At 61.3% G+C, this 20,190-nt stretch overlaps 1 protein-coding gene across 2 annotated transcripts; it reads right to left on the minus strand.

Annotated features, from left to right (window-relative positions):
- Window positions 1–2,601: 2,601 nt before the first annotated feature.
- On the minus strand, window positions 2,602–16,671 carry ARHGEF37 (Rho guanine nucleotide exchange factor 37). Of its 2 annotated transcripts, none has more exons than XM_013178587.3 (13): window positions 15,893–16,671; window positions 13,054–13,271; window positions 12,479–12,602; window positions 12,113–12,260; window positions 11,083–11,282; window positions 10,011–10,141; window positions 9,365–9,469; window positions 7,861–7,971; window positions 7,161–7,490; window positions 6,162–6,290; window positions 5,770–5,965; window positions 5,184–5,356; window positions 2,602–4,829 (listed from the first exon to the last, which is right to left on the minus strand). In XM_013178587.3, exons 2-13 carry the CDS (start codon window positions 13,255–13,257, stop codon window positions 4,620–4,622), a joined length of 2,061 nt encoding a protein of 686 aa, XP_013034041.2. In that variant the 5' UTR covers window positions 13,258–13,271; window positions 15,893–16,671; the 3' UTR covers window positions 2,602–4,619. The 2 variants fall into 2 exon arrangements, with proteins under 2 accessions (XP_013034041.2, XP_066833123.1); XM_066977022.1 differs by lacking the exon at window positions 15,893–16,671 and adding an exon at window positions 15,059–15,218.
- Between the last annotated feature and the right edge of the window lie 3,519 nt (window positions 16,672–20,190).

The raw sequence follows: 20,190 nt of genomic DNA on the forward strand, positions 1-20,190 counted from the left end.
AACAGCAGGCAGCCTTCCTCCCCCTCCCCGCCCATCCTTTCCTCCCCAGGGTGTGTTTTAGGTAAATGCTAGCCAGGATGCAGGCTGAGCACACAGAAGGGATTTGTGTCTGCAGCCTGTGCCCGTGGTCAGGAGCAGCTCACGGGGCACAAATCCCACAAATCAACCCCTTCAGGCAGGGGCACCCCCTGCTCCCCCAGCCCCATTGGGCTTCTGGTTTCCACTTTGACTCGATTAGCTCTGTTTCCTGAATCCCTGCAGTCACTTGCTGCTGTGCCCTCGCTCCAGCCTGGATTTCCCTTTGCCTGGATGTATTTTTCTTGGCCACAGCTGGCTCCTGCCTGAGGGTGAGAGCAGGCTCTGCGGAGGCTGCCCAGTGGCACACGGAGGTGATGGAGTCCCCAGAGCTGCGGCAGTGCTGGGGGAAGTAATTCAATTAACAGTCCAGCCTTGGGAACAGACTGTGCAGGCCCCAGGAGGAGGAAAGCTAATGAAGGAGTGCTCACAAGTCCCGGCCATGTTCGGTGCTAAAGGGGAGCCGGGGCTGCTGGCGGTGCTGGGTTTGTCCAGCAGCTGGGATGGCTCGTGGTGATTCGGCAGCGAGGTGGGAATTACTCCACTTTTTTTTTTCCTCGAGGTGCCTGCGGCTAGGAGAAGGCTTTGAAATGGCTCCTGGCACTGCATTGGGGTGGTTGGAGGAGGTGTGTGCACGCAGCAGGAAGCCCTGGCTGCCCGTGAAGAGCCCAGAGCCTGCAAAAGGCAGGGTGACACGGCTGTCCTCAGGAGGGGCAGGGACATGCCTGGGGACGTTCCCCTCGGTGCTGGGATGAGCTTTTCCATCTCCATCTCCCACCATCAGTGTTTGCTCCAGCAGGAAGCTGCGCAGGGGATTCCCCCAGCACTGGTGGGAGCAGCCAGCTGAGCAGCACTGCCTTTGCACCCTGGGGGCCACCAGCACCCCGAGGACACCCCGAGAGGCATTTAGGATGCTCTTGCAGCCCCACGTACTGCTGTGACAGCCGTGAGCAGCCACCCAAGGGCGCAGGAGTGCCTCAGGCTGTGGGGTCTGCCCTTTAATCAGCCTGGCAGCTGTCACCAGACGCAGCAGGACCGTGCCCTGCTCACCCTATACCCCTCACCACGTGCACCAGCCTCTGCTCTCCGGAAAGTCCCGGGAGCTCGCCCGCCAACAAAGTCACCTTGGGGACGGGAGAGCCTGCAGGGACCTGTCAGTGGCTGCCAGGAGGGTGAAGCGCCCGCACCGAGGGGCAGGGGAAGCCCAGCAGGGGGGGCAGGGTGCATCGCCCCGGGACCCCCGCTCAGGGGCTCTGTGCCCAGGGACGCTGCGGGGGTGCAGCAGGGACAGGGATGCGTGGCGCAGAGCGGGGCCGGAGTGCTCGCCTGGCTACCCACAGTGGGCAGTGCTGCCTGGCCGCTCCAGCTGGCTCACATCACGTCGGGGACAGGCTGGCTTTGTGGTGGCAAGAAGCCTCCCCCCAGCTGATGGCATTTGGCTGAGCTGCAGCAAGGGGAGGCGGCGTGGGTTACAGGGTTACGTGAAGGTGCAGGGGGCATGGTGAGGACAGCGCCCGGGCTGAGACAGGGCTTTGCCTCCTCCACAGCACATCCCAGGACAAGCACGTCCCATCCCAGCTTCCCTTTGGGACGAAATTTTTAACCAGATCAAGGGTTTAACTTTATCAGCGGCTGGAAAATGTGACTTTTTTTTTTTTTTTTTTTTTTTTTTTCCCTGGGGCAAAGTATCTTGGCTGCCTGGCATTTCCTGCAGGTTGCTGCACAAATCCCACGCACAGCTCCCTCTGGCTCCCACTCGGCAGCTCCCTGGGCACAGGTAATGGGGGGACGGTCAAGCTGGGAGCCCCCCGCAGCCCTTGCACAGCCCCATCCTCCCTCCAAAATTGCTGGTTGCACAGATCCAGGTGCACAGACATAGAGCAGCTGGCATGTCCTCTCCCACAGGGGACACAGACTGCCCTCCCGGTGGAAGAAAAGCCACCACAAGACCTCTGTGTCCCCTCCAGGGGACATCCACCTGCTGGCACTGCAGCCCCCAGCAGCCCCCCCAGTCCCGGAGGGCCTCGCACAGCAGCCAGGCCTGGAGCAGCAGCACGATGATTGATTATTGCTATTAAGGCCGGCGAATGGTCCCTGCTCACATCCCGGTGGTTCGGCAGCAATCAGTCACTGCGCGGTGGGGGGACAGCCCCGCTCTCCTGCAGTGCCAGAGCAAGGGTCCAGCAGGGCTCCAGGCGCCTGGCACAGGGAGCACCGCCTCCTGGCATCCCCCAGGGCAGGCAGAGGGCAGGCAGGGGGAAAGTCAGGGTCCGCAGCCCCCATCCCAGTGCCGTGGCACGGTTTCACGGCCAGCCAAATGCTGGGCGCAATGTTCTGGGAAGGGGCTGAGCAGGAGGCAAGGCACTGGCTGGAGGGTACCAGCAGGCACAGCACTGCTGTGGGGCTGAGCCGGGCACAGCTCGAGCCGGCGGCTCATCTGGCAGTGCCGTGACAGCAGGGACAGAGGCAGCAGCCAGCTGCTGGCTGGGAAGGGAGGGCCTTAATGATGGTCTGTCTCAGCAAAGGTAGCAGAGCATGAAAGCAATTTCACACTTTATTAGACAATTCAGGTGCTGGCTGTGCAAGGCAGGAGCCAGCAGCGCTGCTCGTACCTCCCTTCCCACCTCCCAGCCCCAGGGCCGCACTCTGCGGAGCTCAGCCCCCTTCTGGCCCTGTGGGCAGCTTTCCCGGCGGGTCCTGGGGGTCCTGCTTCCCCTGGGCCACACGGCTCCTGCATCCAGCCCCTCTCCCTGCACACTGCTGCACGTTTCCTCCCCTCCTTGCACCCTGGGGTGTGGGGATGGGTCAGCGTTTGGGAACCCTAGCTTGGGACTTCCACGGATGCTGCTCTCCTCTTTGTGGTGCTGGCTGGACTGGGCTCACGGCCATCCCTGCCTGCCCCCGGTGTGCCCAGCTGCAGGCACACTGCGGCTGCTGCCCTGCCAAGCCTCCTGCTGTGTCCCTGGGGCTGTGCACACCTGGGCAGGGAGACAAGGCAGGGGCAGAGCAGAGCCTGAGCAGCCACCTCCTGCCTGCAGGAACATGGCTGTGCTGGCACCCTGCTCCTCGGGGACACCTCTTTTGCCTCTCTCTTCCCACCTGAGCAAGGGAATGGGGGATGCTGTTGTCCTTGGGGACGAAGCAGTGGGCAGAGAGGCAGGGGAGCAGCTCTGCGCCTCCCCGAGCACAGGGCTGGATCCGGCACACCAGGAAGATGGGGCAGGGCACGTCTGCAGCATGCTGCCTGGAGCTGCCATGGGGACGAAGGGAGCTCCTGCTCCGCAAACAATCCGTGCTCATGGAGCTAACGCAATGCTAGGCCAACATATCAGCTCTGCAGACCCTCCCAGGGCTCTGCAGCCCTCTGTGCCAACAAGAAGCCCCGTTTAACCCACACTGGCCTTGCCTTGACCACTGTGCACCCCCCCAGCACACAAACAAGTGGGCCAGGGGCCAGCAGGTCAGATTTGATCCCTGCTGGCACACCCTGCATGTGGACACCATCCAAATGCCTCCACGTCCAGGATGTGAATTAGCCCCAGCGCTGCGCCAGCACCAAACTCCTTGCAGGGCAGCGGGCAGGACGCAGGCAGCAGGAGCCACCCCGCAGAGCCCTGGGCACGGCGAGACCCCGGGCTGGGAGCATCTGCCACGGGCATGGCCCTGCTCCAATGCCTAACCTTGGCCCCGGCGCCTGGCCAGGAGCCGTCCCTGCCCGTCATCCCCCGTCCCTGGTCACAAGCATGTTCCGCCCGCCTGGCCAGAGCATTCCTCCTAGGAGAGTGTGTCCTCGCCGTGCTATTTAAAGGCACTCTTGTGCCCTTTATTTTTCCTTGTGGTTAGGCTGGAAGAGACCTGTGCCCTCCGCTCACCCTGAGGGAGCAGCTCGAGGCTTGGGACAGCAGTGGGTGCAAAGGGTTTGGGAAATATTCTGGGAGAAGTGAGGGACGTTGGTGCCTCGCAGCCTCACACCATGTCCAAGGGCACCTCCTGGGGACAGAGCCTGCAGGTGAGGTCCCATGGCCATTGAGGTTCGGCGCAGGAATAGCTGGTACTGCAGAGCCCAGCTCACCCCTTGGGGCTGGGAGAGCAAATGAGCAGCACCAGCTACCTCCCCTCGCCCCCCTGTGGCACTGCAGCCTTGGCAGCTTGGACCTGAACTACCTACGGACAGTTCCATCTCATCATCCCTAGGGACATTTTTCCCACTGACACAAATTTCAACAAACCCCTGCAAACCTGCAGCCACCTGCTGGCACTCCGTCCTGAGCCTTCCCTCTGTGTCTCCCAGCAGTAAGCAAACACACGTGGGACACGCCACCCTCCTGCCTTCCTGCCCTCGTGCCCATCGGCACAAAACACGTCTCCCCACCTCCGTGCCTGTGCCCATGTGCCCTGGGCCATATCCTGCTGCTTCCCCAGCCCGGGGCCGTGCAGCCACCCCCCTTCAGCATCTCTGCGACGAGCTCCTCGGGTGCCAAGCGGATGGCTCTCAGCTGAAAGCAGCACGAAGCCTGTGCCCTGGGGTGGTGGGCTGACAGTGCTCACACGGGCAAGCTCCAGCCCATGGGCTCCTGCACGGGGACTGTCACCAGGTAGCTGGAGGGCACATAGCCCCTCTGGCCATTCACCTCCACCAGGCTCCACTCCGTACTGCCCTTCTTGTCATGTGGCTCCAGCACCACCACGGGCTGCCCCGCCTGCAGGCTGACCTCCTGCGGACTCCTGGCAGCAAAGGAGAAGCCAGCGACCACCTGCGGAAGGTGAAGGAGGTGAGGGAGCCCTTGCTGGGAAGAGGAGACAAGAGGGGAAGGGACAGGCAGGGCAGGATCTATAGGGGACACAGAGGCTATTTCCAAGAGGGCAGCACAGTCCTGCCATCAGTGGAGGGACGGTGGGGACCCCACCAGGCACAACTCGCTTTGCTCTGTCCACAGCAGGTCCCAGCAAGGCAAATCCCAGCTGTGCCACTCCTGCCAGGCACACAGCTACATGTATATGATCCCACGTGCTGGAAAAGCAGGTCCACATCCCCACCCGCATGCAGGGACAAGCACCGAGCTAGCAGGGTCATGAGGAACAGCCCCAGGGGTGTCCTCCACTCTCACCTGGAAAGCCGGGGTGAACGTGGCCACCTGGGGCCTGGGAGCCTCAGGTGATGCGTATGAATGTCGCCTTCTGTCTGGGACACTCTCCAGGGTTGGTGTCTGCATCCCGGGCTGCTGGCTTTGCACCGGGCTATAGGGCTGCAGTTTGGCAGCAGGCACAAACCCTCGGGGACCTGGAGGACACGCACACACACACACCGTTCAATCAGCCCTGCTGCCTGACACATGTAGGGCTGGCTGGAGGAGAGAGGGAGGATAACCTGGCTATTGCCTTTCATGGCACAGGAGCCCTGCTTAAACTGGCCCATTGCTAGGGGACATCCAGCAGCAAAATCCAAAAAAAGGGGTTTCAGGATGTTTCTGCATGCACAGGGTTCTCCTTTCCCAGCCATGACAATTCTCAAGTGCTCCCTTGGGGAACAAATGTGGAAACGCATGGTTTAGAGCTAAAGGCTACAGGTGTAGCTGGCAAAGCAGAGCTGGGTTTGGTCTGAGCCACCTTCACCCAAGCTGAGAAAATGGTTCGGATTTGGTTTCTGATCCTGGTGCCATGGCAGGGAGAGCCTCCCCGCAGCGCTCGCAGTACCTCCAGCATCCACCAGCCATCTGCTCGTGTTGCCCTTGGTGTCGACGCGTTGCAGCAGAGCCACAATCTGTCCCCTTTGCAAGGTCAGGTCCAAGTCTTTGCTGCCGCTGACGTTGCTTGTCACTTGGTAAAGTTTGTCTGGGCCATGTTTGCTCACGAGGGAAAGGACCTTCCGCTCCTCAGCAGGGGTCAGGGGCTGGCAGGGAGCAAGAGACACAGGAGCATTTAATCAGACATGCAGCAGGCTGAGGTGCTCCACGTGCATGCTCCATGTGCACGCTGTGGCTGCAGTGACCTCCTGTGCTGCTGTCTGAGCCAGCCTCCCCCCGGGAGATGTCCTGCACCATGCAGCCTCAGTCCTGCTGGCCCAGGGCACCCCTCCCAGCTCCTACCTGCGTCACGGGGCCTGGTGTGACCGTCTCAAACGCCTGGGTGAACGTACGGAGCTGGGCACCAGCCTGCTGCAGAGTGTCCTCCACCAGCCTCCAGAAAGCAGGCAGAGGCATGTGGCCATGGGGCAGCTGTGAAGACAGACCCTGAGGTCAGAGGGGCCTGTAGGGATGCACAGAGCTGCGGGTAGGGTCAGAAAAAAAGGAGCAAGAAGAAAAGAGGTGACAAAGCAAGAGAACAGAGTGCTAAAGATGCACCTTGCAGTTGAGATCCAACCCCCCTCAGCAACAAGAGCTGCTGCCCTCTGGCTGTGAGCCGTTGGGCTGCACCCAAAGGAGCAGTGCCCAGGTCCTGTCCTGAGCCCCCAGCCTGTAACACCTCACCCTGAGGGACACAGGAGGGTCTAGCTCAGGGCTCTGCACCACAAGCCCCCAGGCCGAGCAAGGGGAACCCAGCCCCACCACTGGGGACATGCCAGCAGTGCCTGAGGTGCGGCTGCACCACGTCCTCGTCTTGGTCACGGCTCAGGCCAGAGCCATGCTCATCCCTGAGCAGAGCCATCGCTTGCCAACAGCAGGCTCACGGTGCCCGTGGGGTGAGGCCTCCCGGGAGGCATCTCCCAGGGTTTGGGGGCCCAAGCAATGCTCCTTCTCCAGGCCAGGAGCTCTCCTCCTCCTCCTTGTCCTCCTCCTCCTTCCCCTTCCCAGCACAGAGCTCTCCAGAGCTCAGAGCGAGCACTGATTCTCCCAGCACCACATCAACAAATTACTAGCGCTACCCTCCAACAGAGAACAGGACAGCTCCTGGCAGCGAGGAAGAGAAAATTTGGCTTTCCCTGGACGACAGGGAGGAGGGATCGCTTACAAGTGCTGGACAGGGAGCTGCGTGCCTGCAGGGCAGGCCAGGGACACAGCGAGCCCTAAGGGCCCTCACGGCCCGAAGGCAGGTCAGGCTCAGCACGTACACCAGCATGTGCCCCCACGCTGAAGAGCCTCCCTCACCTGCTTCAGCTCCTTTTCCGCCTCGTGCAGGACCTCCGCAGCCAGGTCCTGGTGCAGGACGCAGAGGGAGCCCAGCACCTGCCCCAGGAGCTGCACAGCCACCTGGTTGAACCGCGGGAGCTCGGCCACGAGCAGGGCATTGATGGCAAGGTAGGTGTTCATGGCAGCTTCCTCGTCATACGTCACACTGCCCAGCTCGCTCTTGCGCTCCTGGATCTCCTCGTAGTCCAGCAGCTTGTCCAGGCGCTTCTTGACCAGCTGCTGTGGCCCCACCAGCATCTCCGAGAGGCTGCAGAGGGGCTGCCAGACCAGCCTGTCCAGGCGTCGCTTCTGTGGGGCAAGAGGACCCAAATCTCCACGTGAACCCCAGCAGGCCCAGCCGTCTGCACGGGGCGCTGTCTTGTGCATTAGGAAAGGCCTGGGGGACCGGTTGGAGGGCTTGTGTGGAGTAGGGCGCTCCCGAGGTGTCCTTCCCTGCAGGCACATGGGACGCCCACCAAAGCAGCCCCTTGGTAGAGCAGTCACACTGGCCATAACACAAAACCGGGGCTCCACAGGCCCCCCGGGGCTGCGCCTGCTGGTGAGGACGCTGCCTGCACTGGGGCCGCCCTCAGCTCCTGGCTCCCCTGCCCCTGGGGAGCAGCCAGCCCTGGTAATGCTTGCTTGTGACCCTGGAGACCTGTGGGGAAGGAGCACTCACAAACTCGGGGAAAACAGCGCGGTGGAGGTGCTCTGCGAGGCGGTGGTACTGCTGGGCAGGGCCCTCCTCCATCTGCAGCTCTCGCTTGTGTGGGGCAGGCACCAGGAACGCCTGAAAAGGAGGAAGCGATCGGGGCTGGCCTCCAGACGCTGCCCAGCACCAGCCCACCACATTCCCCTACACCCACGTTCCCAAAGGCACACCGCCCTGACTCTTGGGTTTGGTGCTCCAGCAGCTTGGGGGCTTCCTTGTGTTTGTGTGCAAAGCATTTATGGAGAGCATGAGGGGTGGGAAGGGAAAGGATACCTCTCCTTTGTGGCCCTCCCTGCCACAGAAGGGACTGGAGATGGAAATACAAAAGGGTTTGACCCTGTGAGCAGGAGGTGGCAGCTCTGATCACTGCTCTGTGTGCTGCTCCCCAGCCCTGCAGAGGTGCTCGTGGCGATGTATGAAGCAAGGTTTGCTTCTGCTTTGTGCTAGGGGCACACATGCACAGAGCCCTGCCAGCCAGCGTGGGGAGAGGCCAGGCCACCCCTGCCCTACGGGAATATCTTCAGTGACTCCCTGGGATGGCTGCAAGAAGCTTTCCAAGGGAAAGAGACATGGCACAGGTGCAGCAGGCACCTTCCCCAACATCCAAGCCCAGCACGACTCCTACCCCAGCTTATTTCCCAGGCTGCCAGGCCTGTCTGCAGACCCCTGATGCCCTGGTTGAAGCCAAGGAGGTGACTTATGGAGATGCAGCTCCCCGAGGGGCAGTGCCAGGCAGGTTTCCAGGCACACACGATATCCTGGGGAACAGTCAGACCCTGCCACATCTCACTGGTGTGCAGATTGCCATCCTCTTGTTTTCCGTCCTTTTTACCCACTCTTTGGGCTCCAGGGAGTTTTCCTGTCCCATTTTCCTCCATCCCAATCCAACCTGGGGAACCTTTCTCAATATTTTCATGACAAGATCTTTCCACCCTTCGAATTTCTGCTCTCTGAACCCTCTGCCATTTCCTGAGATTTTCCTGGTAATAGTGTCTGGGGACTGCAAGCTTTGCCATCACTCATACTTTCATTTCCTTCAGATGCCCTGAGGGATTTCAATGAGAAAATCATAGCAATTACTGACCCAGGGCACCTCCAAAAGGAAGTCTGCTGTTGTGCCTGATTTGGGGACACTTCTGCCTTCTGTCTCTTAATGCAAGAGTTTCCAGGCTGAACAACATTTAGCACTTTCAGCTGTTTGATGCCTTGCAGTAATGATCAGCATAAGGACTGATTGCTCCCAATAGACACCCAACTCTGCCGATGACGCCTTTGTTTTAACCTCCCCTGGACAGGAGCGATCCTCAGATATTGTGCAAGCCCCCAGCACAACAATTCATTTTAGCTGAGAGCTGCAAGTCCCTGAACATTTCCAGCTGCTGTTTCCTTGCTTGGAAGTGTTCTGCAACCCTCTGAAATGCGTCCTGAGGCCTGGATGGGGCCAGTCCCCTGCAAGCGGTCAGGGTTTTACCTCTAAATGTGCCATATAGGATGCCACGTTCTCCTTCAGCCCAGCCACACTGGATGCCACGCTCTGGAACTTCTCCTCCAGGTTGTCATATTCCTTGTCCTCTGTCTGCAAGACAAGGGGCAGCTTGTCCCTGGCTCAGGCAGGCCAGGGAAGGGTTCAGGCAGGGGTGATGAAGCTGGGGGATGAGGAGGGGGAGACCCTGAGGGGCTGCAGGAGTTTGAAAAGGGCCAAGGTCTGGGGTGTGTGGGATGCACGCGGGAGCAGGGCACTGCATGGGGTTGTGGTGGTGTTGGGGAAAATGCCACAGCTGCAAGCAGTGCTCCCTGCCACTGGGTTTGTTTGCTTTTGTTGGGATGCCCAAGGGTCTGCAGGGCTTCTGGAGGTCAAGGTGCTTCCCTGTAATGCCTGCAGCTCCCACGGAGGCAGGCAGGGAGCTCTGTACCTGCATTCCTGACCCTTGCAATGGGGCAGCAGGAGCCACCCTTAGGTCACTTGGCAGTGGGACAGGGGCTCGTATGGTAGCACGGGCCACTGGGCGTCAGCATCGGCCAGGCTCGGCTCTCCCCACCTTGGGTATGGGAGGAAAGTGCCAGAAGCAGCCAGAGGAGGAGCAGCGGGTGCTGGTCACGGACGGGCGGGCTCGCACCTTGCTCACGAAGCCGGCCTCGTGCATGAGGAGCCGGCTCAGCCGCGTGGTCTTCTTGGCAATGGAGTGGGTGTTGAGGCGAGCCAGGCGGTCCCGCAGCGTCAGGTGCTCAGCCTTGTTGTATTTGGTCGCTGCCTCGGGGGAGACATGATGTGGGGAGGGAAAAAAGCTGGTGAGGGGCCAGGCGTCCCCGGGGGCCCAGCACTGGCTCTGCAGGGGAACGGGCAAAGGGGCTGCTCGCACAACTGCCCTCCCCTACAGCATCCACAGGACCCTGAGGGTGCATTGTTCATTGCTCATAGGACAGCAGGGACCCAAAATCCTGCCCACAGCCCCTGGCAGACACAGATCTAACCCAGCACAGCAGATCTGGCTCTGGGTTTGATGCAGCGCTGTGTGCTGGCAGTTTCGCTGCAGGCAGATGTGTCCCTTGTCCTGGCTCTGCCTCGCAGCCTGAGAGGCCTCGGTGCGTGCTGGGGCAGCTGGTTGGAAGCTGCTGGGAATGAGAGGAAAACGAGACACGGCTGGAGAAGTTGTAAGAGCATCCTCAGCAGCCTGGCAAAGCAGGGAAACTACGAGGTGCGAACAGCAGCGAGGCTGGGGCTGATCAACAGGATAAGCACAGCCCACATCAAAGAAGGGCAGCCCCGGGGAAATTACCATGAAAACCAGAAAGAAAAGTGAGTTCCCGTTTGTGGGGAGCTTGATTTCTCCTGTCCCAAGGGCAGGGCTGTTCCTCCCGATTCCCCAGCCCGGGGAATGCAGGCAGACCAGTTCTGTGCGCCCCCCCCCCCACCCCGTGCCACCCTGCCCCTGCAGCTTGGCCAGGGTGGCATTTGTCCGAGCAGGACCAGTGGTGCCTTGCGGCCCTCTTAATGAGCACAGTGCCAGGAGCTGCCGGCACACCACCCCTGCTGCAGCTCCACCAGAGGGCAGGAGGAAGGGAGAGCTTGGACTTGAGCAGGAATTAACGCAAAAACATCAGGGCACGACTGGGGTTGGACTGAGGCTTCCCAGGCACCGAGTCCATTGCCAGTACCGTGCCCCCTGCCCTAACCGTGCCCCCACTCACCCACTTCCCGCTGCCGCTTGTACTCATTGATGTTGGCATTGGCCTGGGCCATGGCGCTGACGGCTGCGGCGAGGGCCTGGTGGGTGCTGGTGCCGGCGGGGGTGTTCTCCAGGATCTTGCCCAGCAGCAGTGGGTATTTGGTGATCCTCTGCACTGGCATCACCAGGAAGAAGCTGAGGTCCGAGGCGCTCGTATGAGGCCTGGTGGAGAGGGGAATTTCGTGAGGCCGATGGGAAAGAGCAGCCCTCCTGCCCTGCTGCCTCTCCATGCTTCTCTGCAAGCATTTTGGGGAGAAAACGGAGCCTCTCCAGCACCAGGAGAGATTTGCTGCCTTGGACCTGCAGGTGAGCTGTGCCTGCAGTCCTGGTGGGGTTTGTGGCCATGAATCCCAGCTCCCCACCAGCTGTGCCCCCCTGGGCAGTGCTGGCAGGGGGCTGCTGTCACCCCCAGCCCTGAAGGCAGTGCCAGCCCCAGGAGGGTTCCTGGCCTCCCCGAAGAGTACTGGGCTTGTCCAGCTGCCAGGCACGGGGTATGCAGGCAGGGCCCCCTCCTTCCCACACAACCGGCCTCAGGAGTCATGTCAGCAGTGCTCCAAGCAGCAGGAAACCCCAGCGGCTCCTCCGCTGCCATTCCTGCTGCTGGCAGTGCTCGTGACCACGTTGATAGGGCTGGAGCAGTCCCCTAGGGCCAGCCTGTCTCTCTAGTGACACCGGGGAGTGCATGCCCTCCGTGGGCACAGCCCTTTGGATGGGAGCGATGTGGGGGTGAGGAGCGGGCAGGGGCTGTGGGTGCCACCCCATCCCTTGCTTCGGGTTCTGCCATAAGAGACCCCCAGGCTGTAGTGCCAGTTTGGTAGGTCCCAGAGGATGCAGGAGAGGCTGCCAGCAACTACAGCAGGCAATGCCATGATGATCCTGCACTCAGCATGGGTGCGTGCTCCTGGGCACCGAGAAGGCAGCTTGTTTAGAAGGGCAAGGCCAGCAGGCAAACCATGGAGAGGGAGGAGGTAGTCTCGGCAGCAGGTACCTACACGGTTGCATTCAGGGTGTCCATGATCTCCTCCTGCAGCCTGGGGTCCTTGCGGTAGCTCTCCACCAGCAGGAGGGCGTGCTCATAGCTGGCGCAGTAGATCTTGTAAACGGTCTCCATCTCCTCTTTGAACTCCTGGAACAGGGTGCCTGGGGAAGGAGGGCCAGGCTGGAGAGGCTGCTCCTTTCCCATGGGGAGGGGTCTCGTCCCGCACACCGAGACAGCTCTGCACCCCCAGGCACCTCTGCCGGGCTGGGCCCGACGCTGCCCCCAAGCACTCGCTTTCTGCAGGTCAGAAATCCAGCAGAGACCCCTGGCTGCAGAGGGGCCACTGGCGTGGATCTGCTCTTGGCACTGCCCCACTTACTGATGCCCAGCAGCTGATCGTGCTCCTGCGCAGCCGTGGCCTCAAGCCCCCTGAGAAACTGTCTGGAGAGGTGAAGGATGTCGTCAATGTTGGAGAAGAGTCCTTCCAGGTCAAAATCAGGCAGCTGAAGGGAACAAAGTTGCCCCAGAACAAGCCAAATAAATGAGGTGGAGGTGGATCTTGCATCCCAGAGTCACGCCCACCCTCCCAAGCACCAGCGTCCTTCCAGCTGCCTCACATGACATTTGAGGAGCTGGAAATGCTCCATTCCAGGAGGCATTTGGAGATACTGAGAGCTGGTTTTGTTCCCAAGCAGGACAATGAGGCCTTTCTAACATTACAAAGGTACCAGTTAGAGCCTTAGGATGGCTGTACTGGGTCAGACCTGATGACTGTCCAACAGAGGACCTTGGCTGATGGAGGCATCTGGGGAGGCTGGGAGAGCAGGGTGAGCAGGCAGTGACCTCGCAGCTGTGCTCAGCACTGGCCTTGCCAGGATTCGGGTGCCCCACCACTCTCGATGGGCTCACCCTACAGTCCCCAGCCTCAGCAAAGGTGCCGACAGCCCCCCTCACCTGCTTCTGCTGGAGGTGTGCCCGGATGTCCGACAGGCACAGCTGGAGGTTGTGCACGTAGCTGGCCTCGGTGGTGATCAGCTCCTCCACAGCCAGCCGCTGGCTGAGCTCCATCCTCTCGCAGAGCGTAACCTCCTCGTAGATGTGTGCGTCGGGGTCGGCTGTGCCCTTGGTGGGCGGCTCTTCGGTGTGGGGGCTCGCCATGCCGGCGGGATGCTCTGCAAGGGCAGGTGTGTTCAGGTCATGGGCTGAGCAGGGACTGTTCTACGGGGTCTGGCTTGGTGCCCACGCTCGGTCCCCCTGTACCAGGGCAGGGAGCACGTCCCCGGGCACATCTCCGGGATGCACGCTTGTTGCACAGGACACACAAGCTGCGGTGCCATACTCCAAAACCATAAAACCATAAAAACACTGCAGGTGAGGAGCAAGCCAGCTCTCAAGGGCAGGCACCCACGTGAGGCAGGCGGGGACTTGCCGAGCACCCGTGCCCAAATTCCAGCGGCTGGGAGCAGACAAGGGCAGCCCTGGCTGCAGGCAGGGGGCTGCAGCAGCACCCCCAGCACCAGCTCTGCCCCCCTGCCCCGAGAGCAGCCTGGGGCTTCAACACCTCCGTGCCCGCGCTGGCACTGCCCAGGCTGGCTGATATTGCTGTGGCAGCGCCTGGCGTGCTGCCTCGCATTCAAGAGTCCTATTCAAAGTACAAAGAGTGTTTTTGCAGTGCCTGAACAACAGGCGTTTCTGTGCTAGGCAGAGCTGATTTACTGGGGGGTGAGGGGGAGGGAAGAAGTGGGCAAAGGCGTGGGTGCCTTTGCCAGAGGCACTGGAAGCCCCTGGTGCTTTGCACTGCGGTGCCTGCTCCAGCTCCCTCTGCCCTCAGAGAACAAGAAAAGTGGAAGCTGATTCATGGCATTTCCCTTCCTGGGGAATGTCCCCTCTTCATGCTGATGCCGAGGAGGAAGGTGCAGCTCTCAAGGCAGCACAGATAGTGCTGTGACCTGGCAGCGTGAGGCAGGAGGCCTTGAGAGAGAGAGAAACAGCCCGGCCCACGCCAGCACGGCCCCCAGCATGCAGCTGCACAGCACCGCGGTCCCACGGGTGCAGAAAGCCCCGGGCACCTGCAGGGGAGCAGGGGGCTGAGGACAAACCGGAGCCTCTGCTCGGGGTCTGCTCTAGCAAATAGCGGGCAATGTGGCTGTGAGCACTGGGTAGCATGGATGACCCTGCCTAGCAAAGCCCAGAGCTGCTCTGGAGGAGCCCTGGGCTTGGCAAGGGACATACGCTGAGAGGGAAGGCATGGCACCTCTGCCCACCTTGCAGAACTTCACCCCATGAGCAGGCATCCCTGCCCTATGCATATTGGGTATATCTGCACGTCGGCTGCGGTGGGGCATGGGGAGCAGGGTCCTGCATCCTTCTGGGTACCATGGAGGTGCCCAGTCAGAGGGATGCCACCAAACGTCGTTAAACAAGCGAATGGCTGGGGCTGGCAGAGCTGGCTGTGAGCTCTGTGTGGTGCTGGGCACGCAGGTGCGGGGACCGAGGTGAGGGCAGAGCTGAGGGTCCAGCCCCACTCCCTGAGCCCCCGCTGCTGCCCTGTGCTGGTTTCCCTGGGGTTTCGGGGTGTCGCTGGTCCCTACGCCAGCACCTGCGGTGTCACCAGTCCCTACGGCAGCATCCGTGCGGCTGCCCTGGGGTGTCACTGGTCCCTGTGCCAGCATCCCTGGGGATCATTCCCAGGCTGAGGAAACCTCTCCCCCCCTTCCATCTGACACCCCAGAGGAAGAATAAAATCCAAACTCAGCAGCGAGCGGACTGCCGAGCGGGTTGATCCCCCGCTCCCCTCCCTGCCTGCCTCCCCCGGCGCCCCCCCGGCTCGCAGCATCCCTGCCCGCTGCGCCTGGGGCTGGCAGCACCCCGGGCCCAGCACCCTAAATCCCACCCCCCCACCCCCCCGGGGGGGCAGAGCAGGGCCGGCTGCGAGCCCCCGGCTCCCCCCGGCTCTTACCTGCGGCCGAGGCAGGGGCTGGCGCCGGGATCCGCGCTCCCGCTGCTGGGGGGGGCGCTAATGATAAACCCGCTGCGTCACGGCGGCGGGGCCGCGGGCGGGCAGGGCCGGCCCCCAGCGAGGGCTGAGGGTGTCCGGCAGGGTCCCGGCTTCCCCAGGAGCTGGGGGCTTCGGGGGGCCGGGAGCAGAGCCCCCCCCCCCCGGTAGCTGTGCCCGCAGCGCGCCCGCAGCAGGCGCAGGTTCCCCCCCGCTGCGAGCGAGCGCGGCCCCTGGTGTCCCGGTGCCTGCTGCCTTCGCTCCTGCCGCCCTGTGCTCCCGGCCCCGAGCTTGCTGCAGGTGCCCGGCCTCCGCCCCAGAGCCCCCCCAGCCCCAGCGGGATCCCCGCGCCCCGACAACCCCCCCCCCCCCGGGCTGGGGCATCCCCTTGGCCCCGCTGCCAGTGCCCCACTGCTCAGCCGCAGGGAGGGCTTGGAGCAAACAGAAACGAAGGAAGTGGTGCCACAGGTGGTGCAGCCAGCAGCCACAGGCGTTTGGTGTTAATTTTGTAGATATACGTATTTATTTTTTGCTTGCGCCGTGCTTGCAGCCCTGCAAACAAGCTATGAGAGGGCAGAGCCTGATGCACAGCCGGCTCCCGCAGCCTTGTGCTCATCCCCAGCCCAGCCGAAGGGAGGTGACAGCCACACTGGGCTTTTTCCGGGCTGACACACAGCGTCCCAAAAGTGGCACCACAGAAAGGGCTCACACGCTGCCTTATGGAGGGGTGCACCGGGGGAGACACAGCCACGGGAGCACGCAAGTGACCCACACACGGACAGGCAGCGAGGGCCTTACCTGGCTGGGACTTCAGGGATACAGGTGTTCTTCCTCCCCTGCAGCAGCGATTCTAGCCTCGCCCAAGTACCTGTGAAGCAGTGAGGTGCCCAGCCAGGAGGCCTTTGGGCCAGCATTGCAGTGCTGTCACGAGTTTCCCAGCTCCGTCCTTGGGCAGGTGCAATGACACCATGTCCGACAAAGCCGTCGCCCCTCGAGGCACATCACCACCTCTCTGCCCACATCAGCACCGGCTGCCTTATCACACCAGGGCCTGGCACAGGCTCCCCCAGGTGCGGACGGAGCCCTGGCCAGGCAGTGCTCCCCTCCTGGCTATGTCCTTTGCCCCGACGGGCTGGGGCAGCAGGGCAGCATTCCTGGCTGCCCGCTCCGCCCCGGCTGGCTCACACTGTGGGTGTTCCCCCGGCACGTTTTCAATTCCAATCCATTTTTTCAGACGCTTGGAAACATGGCTCAGGGGATTTCCTTGCAAGACCACTGTGCTGCCGAGTTGTTTTCCCCGGTGTGAACGGTTTCCTTCTTGATTTCCTCCCGTCCAGCCCAGGGCTGGGGCTGTGTGGCTCCACACGGGTGGCTCTGTGACAGGTGTCACAGCTCTATCACCACTCCAGGGCTCCCTGGGGAGCCGGGAAGGCGAGGGAGTGGGCTGGCTGCCACTGCTGGGCTCTGGTTACAAGGGAAAAGCAAATAGGTGAAGGCTAGCCCAGCACAGTTGTGTTCCCAGGTTTGGCGCTCCCATTAAGCTGATCTGTAGGGCCCCAGTGTGCTCTGTCCTCGTGGCCAGCCAGCCCTCAGACCCTGCAAACACGACACCCAGTGAGCTTGGAGGGGAAGGCGCATGGGAGGGCGCAGTGCGGCGGGGGCGGCAGGGCAGGGCTGCCTTCTCCTGCTGCACACCAGGTTGGTGCAGCCTCGCCGCACGCCTGTTTTTCCAGGAAGCTTCTCCCAGAGCCACCTCCACCACTGCCCGGCCCCGTTCACACCCTCTGCCGCTTGGGAGCTCAGTGGCTGGTCCGGGACAGGGCGATGCCCCTGCGCAGGGTGATGACAGCCCGCTGACATCTCGCCCCAAAGCTGTTTGCTGCCGATGGCTCAGAGCGCAGGGATTTTTCCAGCTACGCAAAACCTTAAAGCTCAGGCTGCTCAGTGAACGCCAAAGCCATCAGGGGGCTCTCTGGGAACACAGCGGATGTGCTGTGAGCTAGCCAGGGCTTGCTCTGAAAACAAACACAGCTTCCAGCCATGCAAAGCGCGACAGCTCTGGGTATGCCCAGTACCGGCAGGCAGGAGGTTCTGCTCGGAGCAGTGTGTTTGTACAGGAAAGTTGTGTTTCCTTTATTTAATCTTTCTCCATTATTATTGCTGTTCTTTGGATTTCATTCCCGTTTTGAAAGGACTTCACGACCACACGCTGCTATCAGCCATTCATATTGGAAACAAAAACACTTGGAAAAAAATAGCTTGCTCGAGAATGTGCTGGCAGGTGTGTCCTAATTGCAGAGCTTCCTCCCACACTGCAGGTTTACGGAGTGGACTTTGCCTCCAACACCACTGTGTGTGTGTGCTGTGTAAGCAGGGGATTCGAGCCAAGGTGCTAGGAAGAGGAGAAAAATGATGTGAAGCTAAAGGTCTTCGTATCTAGCTGGACATCAGAAAAAGCACCACCTGTAAAACCACATAGATGCCATTCCATATAGATGTCATTTCATTTCCTGCTTCTTCCCCTTCCAGTTGACACAACCGGTACTTAAATCCACCATGGGAGCAAGGAGGGCTGGGCACACCTTCTGCCGGTGCTGACACCCACGTGGCTCACCGGGCTGCGCCGAGGGGCTGCTCCCAGCAGGCAGCGACTGCCTTAGCTCCAGCGGTCAGACAGGAGCTGCAGGCTCCAGCCTCGTGCCGGCAGGGCACTGCCTCCACCGTGAGGCAGAGGAGAAGGCTAAAAATAAGCAGATGTAGAACTTGATCCAAATTGAGCCAGCTCTTTATTTCTAAGGGGGTTGTTTATGGGCTGTAGGCCTGCGTTTGTCTTAGCTGCGTGATGTGCTCCTTCCCTGCGCTGCATGAGGGTGTCTTTGGTCACAGCGGCAGAAATCCCCATCACAGCTCTGCCCCCAGCTGTGCCATCACCTCCCTGCTCTCGTTTCCCCACAGCACGTGCCTGGTGCCCACAGGAAAAGAAGCGCGATGATGGCTGGATGACAGTTCCCTGCACACAGACCACTGCCGCTGCCCCTCCTGCTTCCTCCCAGGCCGTGGGCTTCAGCCTCCATTCCTGTGGGTTTTTCCTCCCCCACTGCAGGCAACCCCATGAAAAGAGCAATCCTCCCGAGGAAGGTGAAGGGTAGACAGATCTGCTTCATGGAGGAAGCTTCATCTCCTCTCTGCCTCTCCAAGGCTGCAGCTCCCGTCTCCTGTACTGACATTGTAGTGCCTGAAGCTTCATGTCCACTGGCCTCTTTGGTCCTTCCCTCTCCCCACCACACCCCTAATGCCCTGCATTTCTTTCTCTGCCCTGAGATCCCCTGTGCCCTCCCAAGGCTGGTGATTCTGGGCCTTTTCTTGCTGGTACCTCTGTGGTGGAGGGTAACAGTTTGCTGGGGAGCACAGTCAGCCAGGTAGCAAGTGGGTTGTTTTGTAAGGGCCGTGGCTTGCATCCCATTCCTGTCCATCCAGGACGCAGACACGGGGTCCCTCCTGGGTTCTGGTGGCCCCACAGCCGTGCAGGGTGTGTTTCCAGGGCCATAGCTCCCTCCTCTGGCCTGGCCACATGCAGAACTGTGCATGGTGCTTGGGGACAGGGGCGGCTTGCCCAGAGCTCTGTCCCACCGAGCCCGGCCGTCCTTCTGCTGGTCGTGAGGAGGCACGAGAAGAGGAAGAAGAAAATTTGGCTAATTTATGCCGATCCATCAGCAACATTGATCAAACTGACATCTTCTCCCTGCCTGACTTTGTACAGTTTCCTGCTCCACCCACTGCAGGATCGGAGCCCCATGCTGCCGTCGTGGTGTCGCAGAGCACACCGTGCCTTCGCTCAGCACCCCGCGGCCAGCACCCCACCCCAGGGTGCAGTTGCTGTCCTGCGCAAGGTGAGGGCATGAGAAGATCAGTAGAGGCATGTCCCCACAGGATTCACCTTCACCTTTGGGATCAGCTGCCTCTGGAGTCCTACCAGCATCCGCTCCTCGGGCAAGCTCCTGCAGGAGCGGTTACCCCGCAGCCACCGCAGTAGCTGCTCCCTGAGTTGCAGGAGGTGACTCCTCTTGCCCATTAGAGGAACGGAGGGTGGGAGGAAGGCAGGAGCAGCCTTTGAAGCTGCCAAGCCAGTTTGTGTACCAGCTCTCCATCCGTTTTTCCACTGACGCAGCTGGGAGTGTCTGATGTGATGGGGCTTGCGTCTGCGCCGCAGGCAAGCCCAGCAGCTGCCCCTTGGAAGGGGGTGTTGTGTGCTACTGGGGGCACAGCACCAGCCCATGGATCTCAGCCATGTGCTGTGTCCCAGAGCACGGTACGGATGGCTGAAGGGAAGACTTTGCAGTAGGCCACCAGCTCTGTGCCCTGCCATGAAGGAGGGATGGGGTGGGCAGCCCCCAGGCTTTCTGCAATGGGCTGGGGAAGCCCATGGAGCCTTTTCAGGGGAAAAACCCAATGCCTGGGCTTCCCCTTCGGGTCTTGAGCAGATAAACGGCCAGCCAGGAAGAAACAGGCATCTCCACTGGGGGCACTTCGAGCTCCACCAACGCATTGCTCCCTGCCTAAGCGGCAGTGCCCGCCGTGAGTCTCTTGGCTGTGAGCGGGGCTCCCCGTGCGTCAGCAGCAATTACCGCACCGCCTCCCCTGCAGCCACATGACGATGGCAGTGTCACAAGGGATGTCGCCATTGTTAACCCAGGTACGTGGTGCCAGCTCCAGCTCCTCCACCCACCTTGACTCACCAGCCTACACCCCAGCTGGAAACCTCTTTGCCAAGCCTCAGATCCCGCTCTTGGCCAAGGAGGGTCATGGGGTTCTCCAGGGCTCTCCAGCATCCCCAGACATCTGCCTGAGCTGGAGAGGAGACAAAGCCCATCCAGGCTCCAGGGTGGACTGGCACGGACACTGATGCTCCTTATAGGACAGCTGGCCTTGGAGAAGCCCTTGGGTTGTGCAAACCACCCCATGGCTGGTAGGAAACCAGCACGTCCCAGGTTTTGGGAAGGGGGCCTTTGGCAGGGGATGTGTCCTTCTGCCATCACACACTGCAGCAGGCAGCCTGCTGTTTCCCCATGGGGGAGCACACCAGAGGTCTGTCCCCA

Source organism: Anser cygnoides, chromosome 14, assembly GCF_040182565.1.
Source record: "Anser cygnoides isolate HZ-2024a breed goose chromosome 14, Taihu_goose_T2T_genome, whole genome shotgun sequence".
Taxonomy (NCBI): Eukaryota; Metazoa; Chordata; class Aves; order Anseriformes; family Anatidae; genus Anser; species Anser cygnoides.

Coding starts and splice junctions, on each gene's coding strand:
- ARHGEF37 (XM_013178587.3), bottom strand. CDS start 13,257: ATGGCGAGCCCCCACACCGAAGAGCCGCCCACCAAGGGCACAGCCGAC. Junction 11,283..12,112: donor GACACCCTGAATGCAACCGT/GTAGGTACCTGC, acceptor CCTCTCCACCAG/GCCTCATACGAGCGCCTCGG. Junction 4,830..5,183: donor CGTTCACCCCGGCTTTCCAG/GTGAGAGTGGAG, acceptor CACCTTCCGCAG/GTGGTCGCTGGCTTCTCCTT.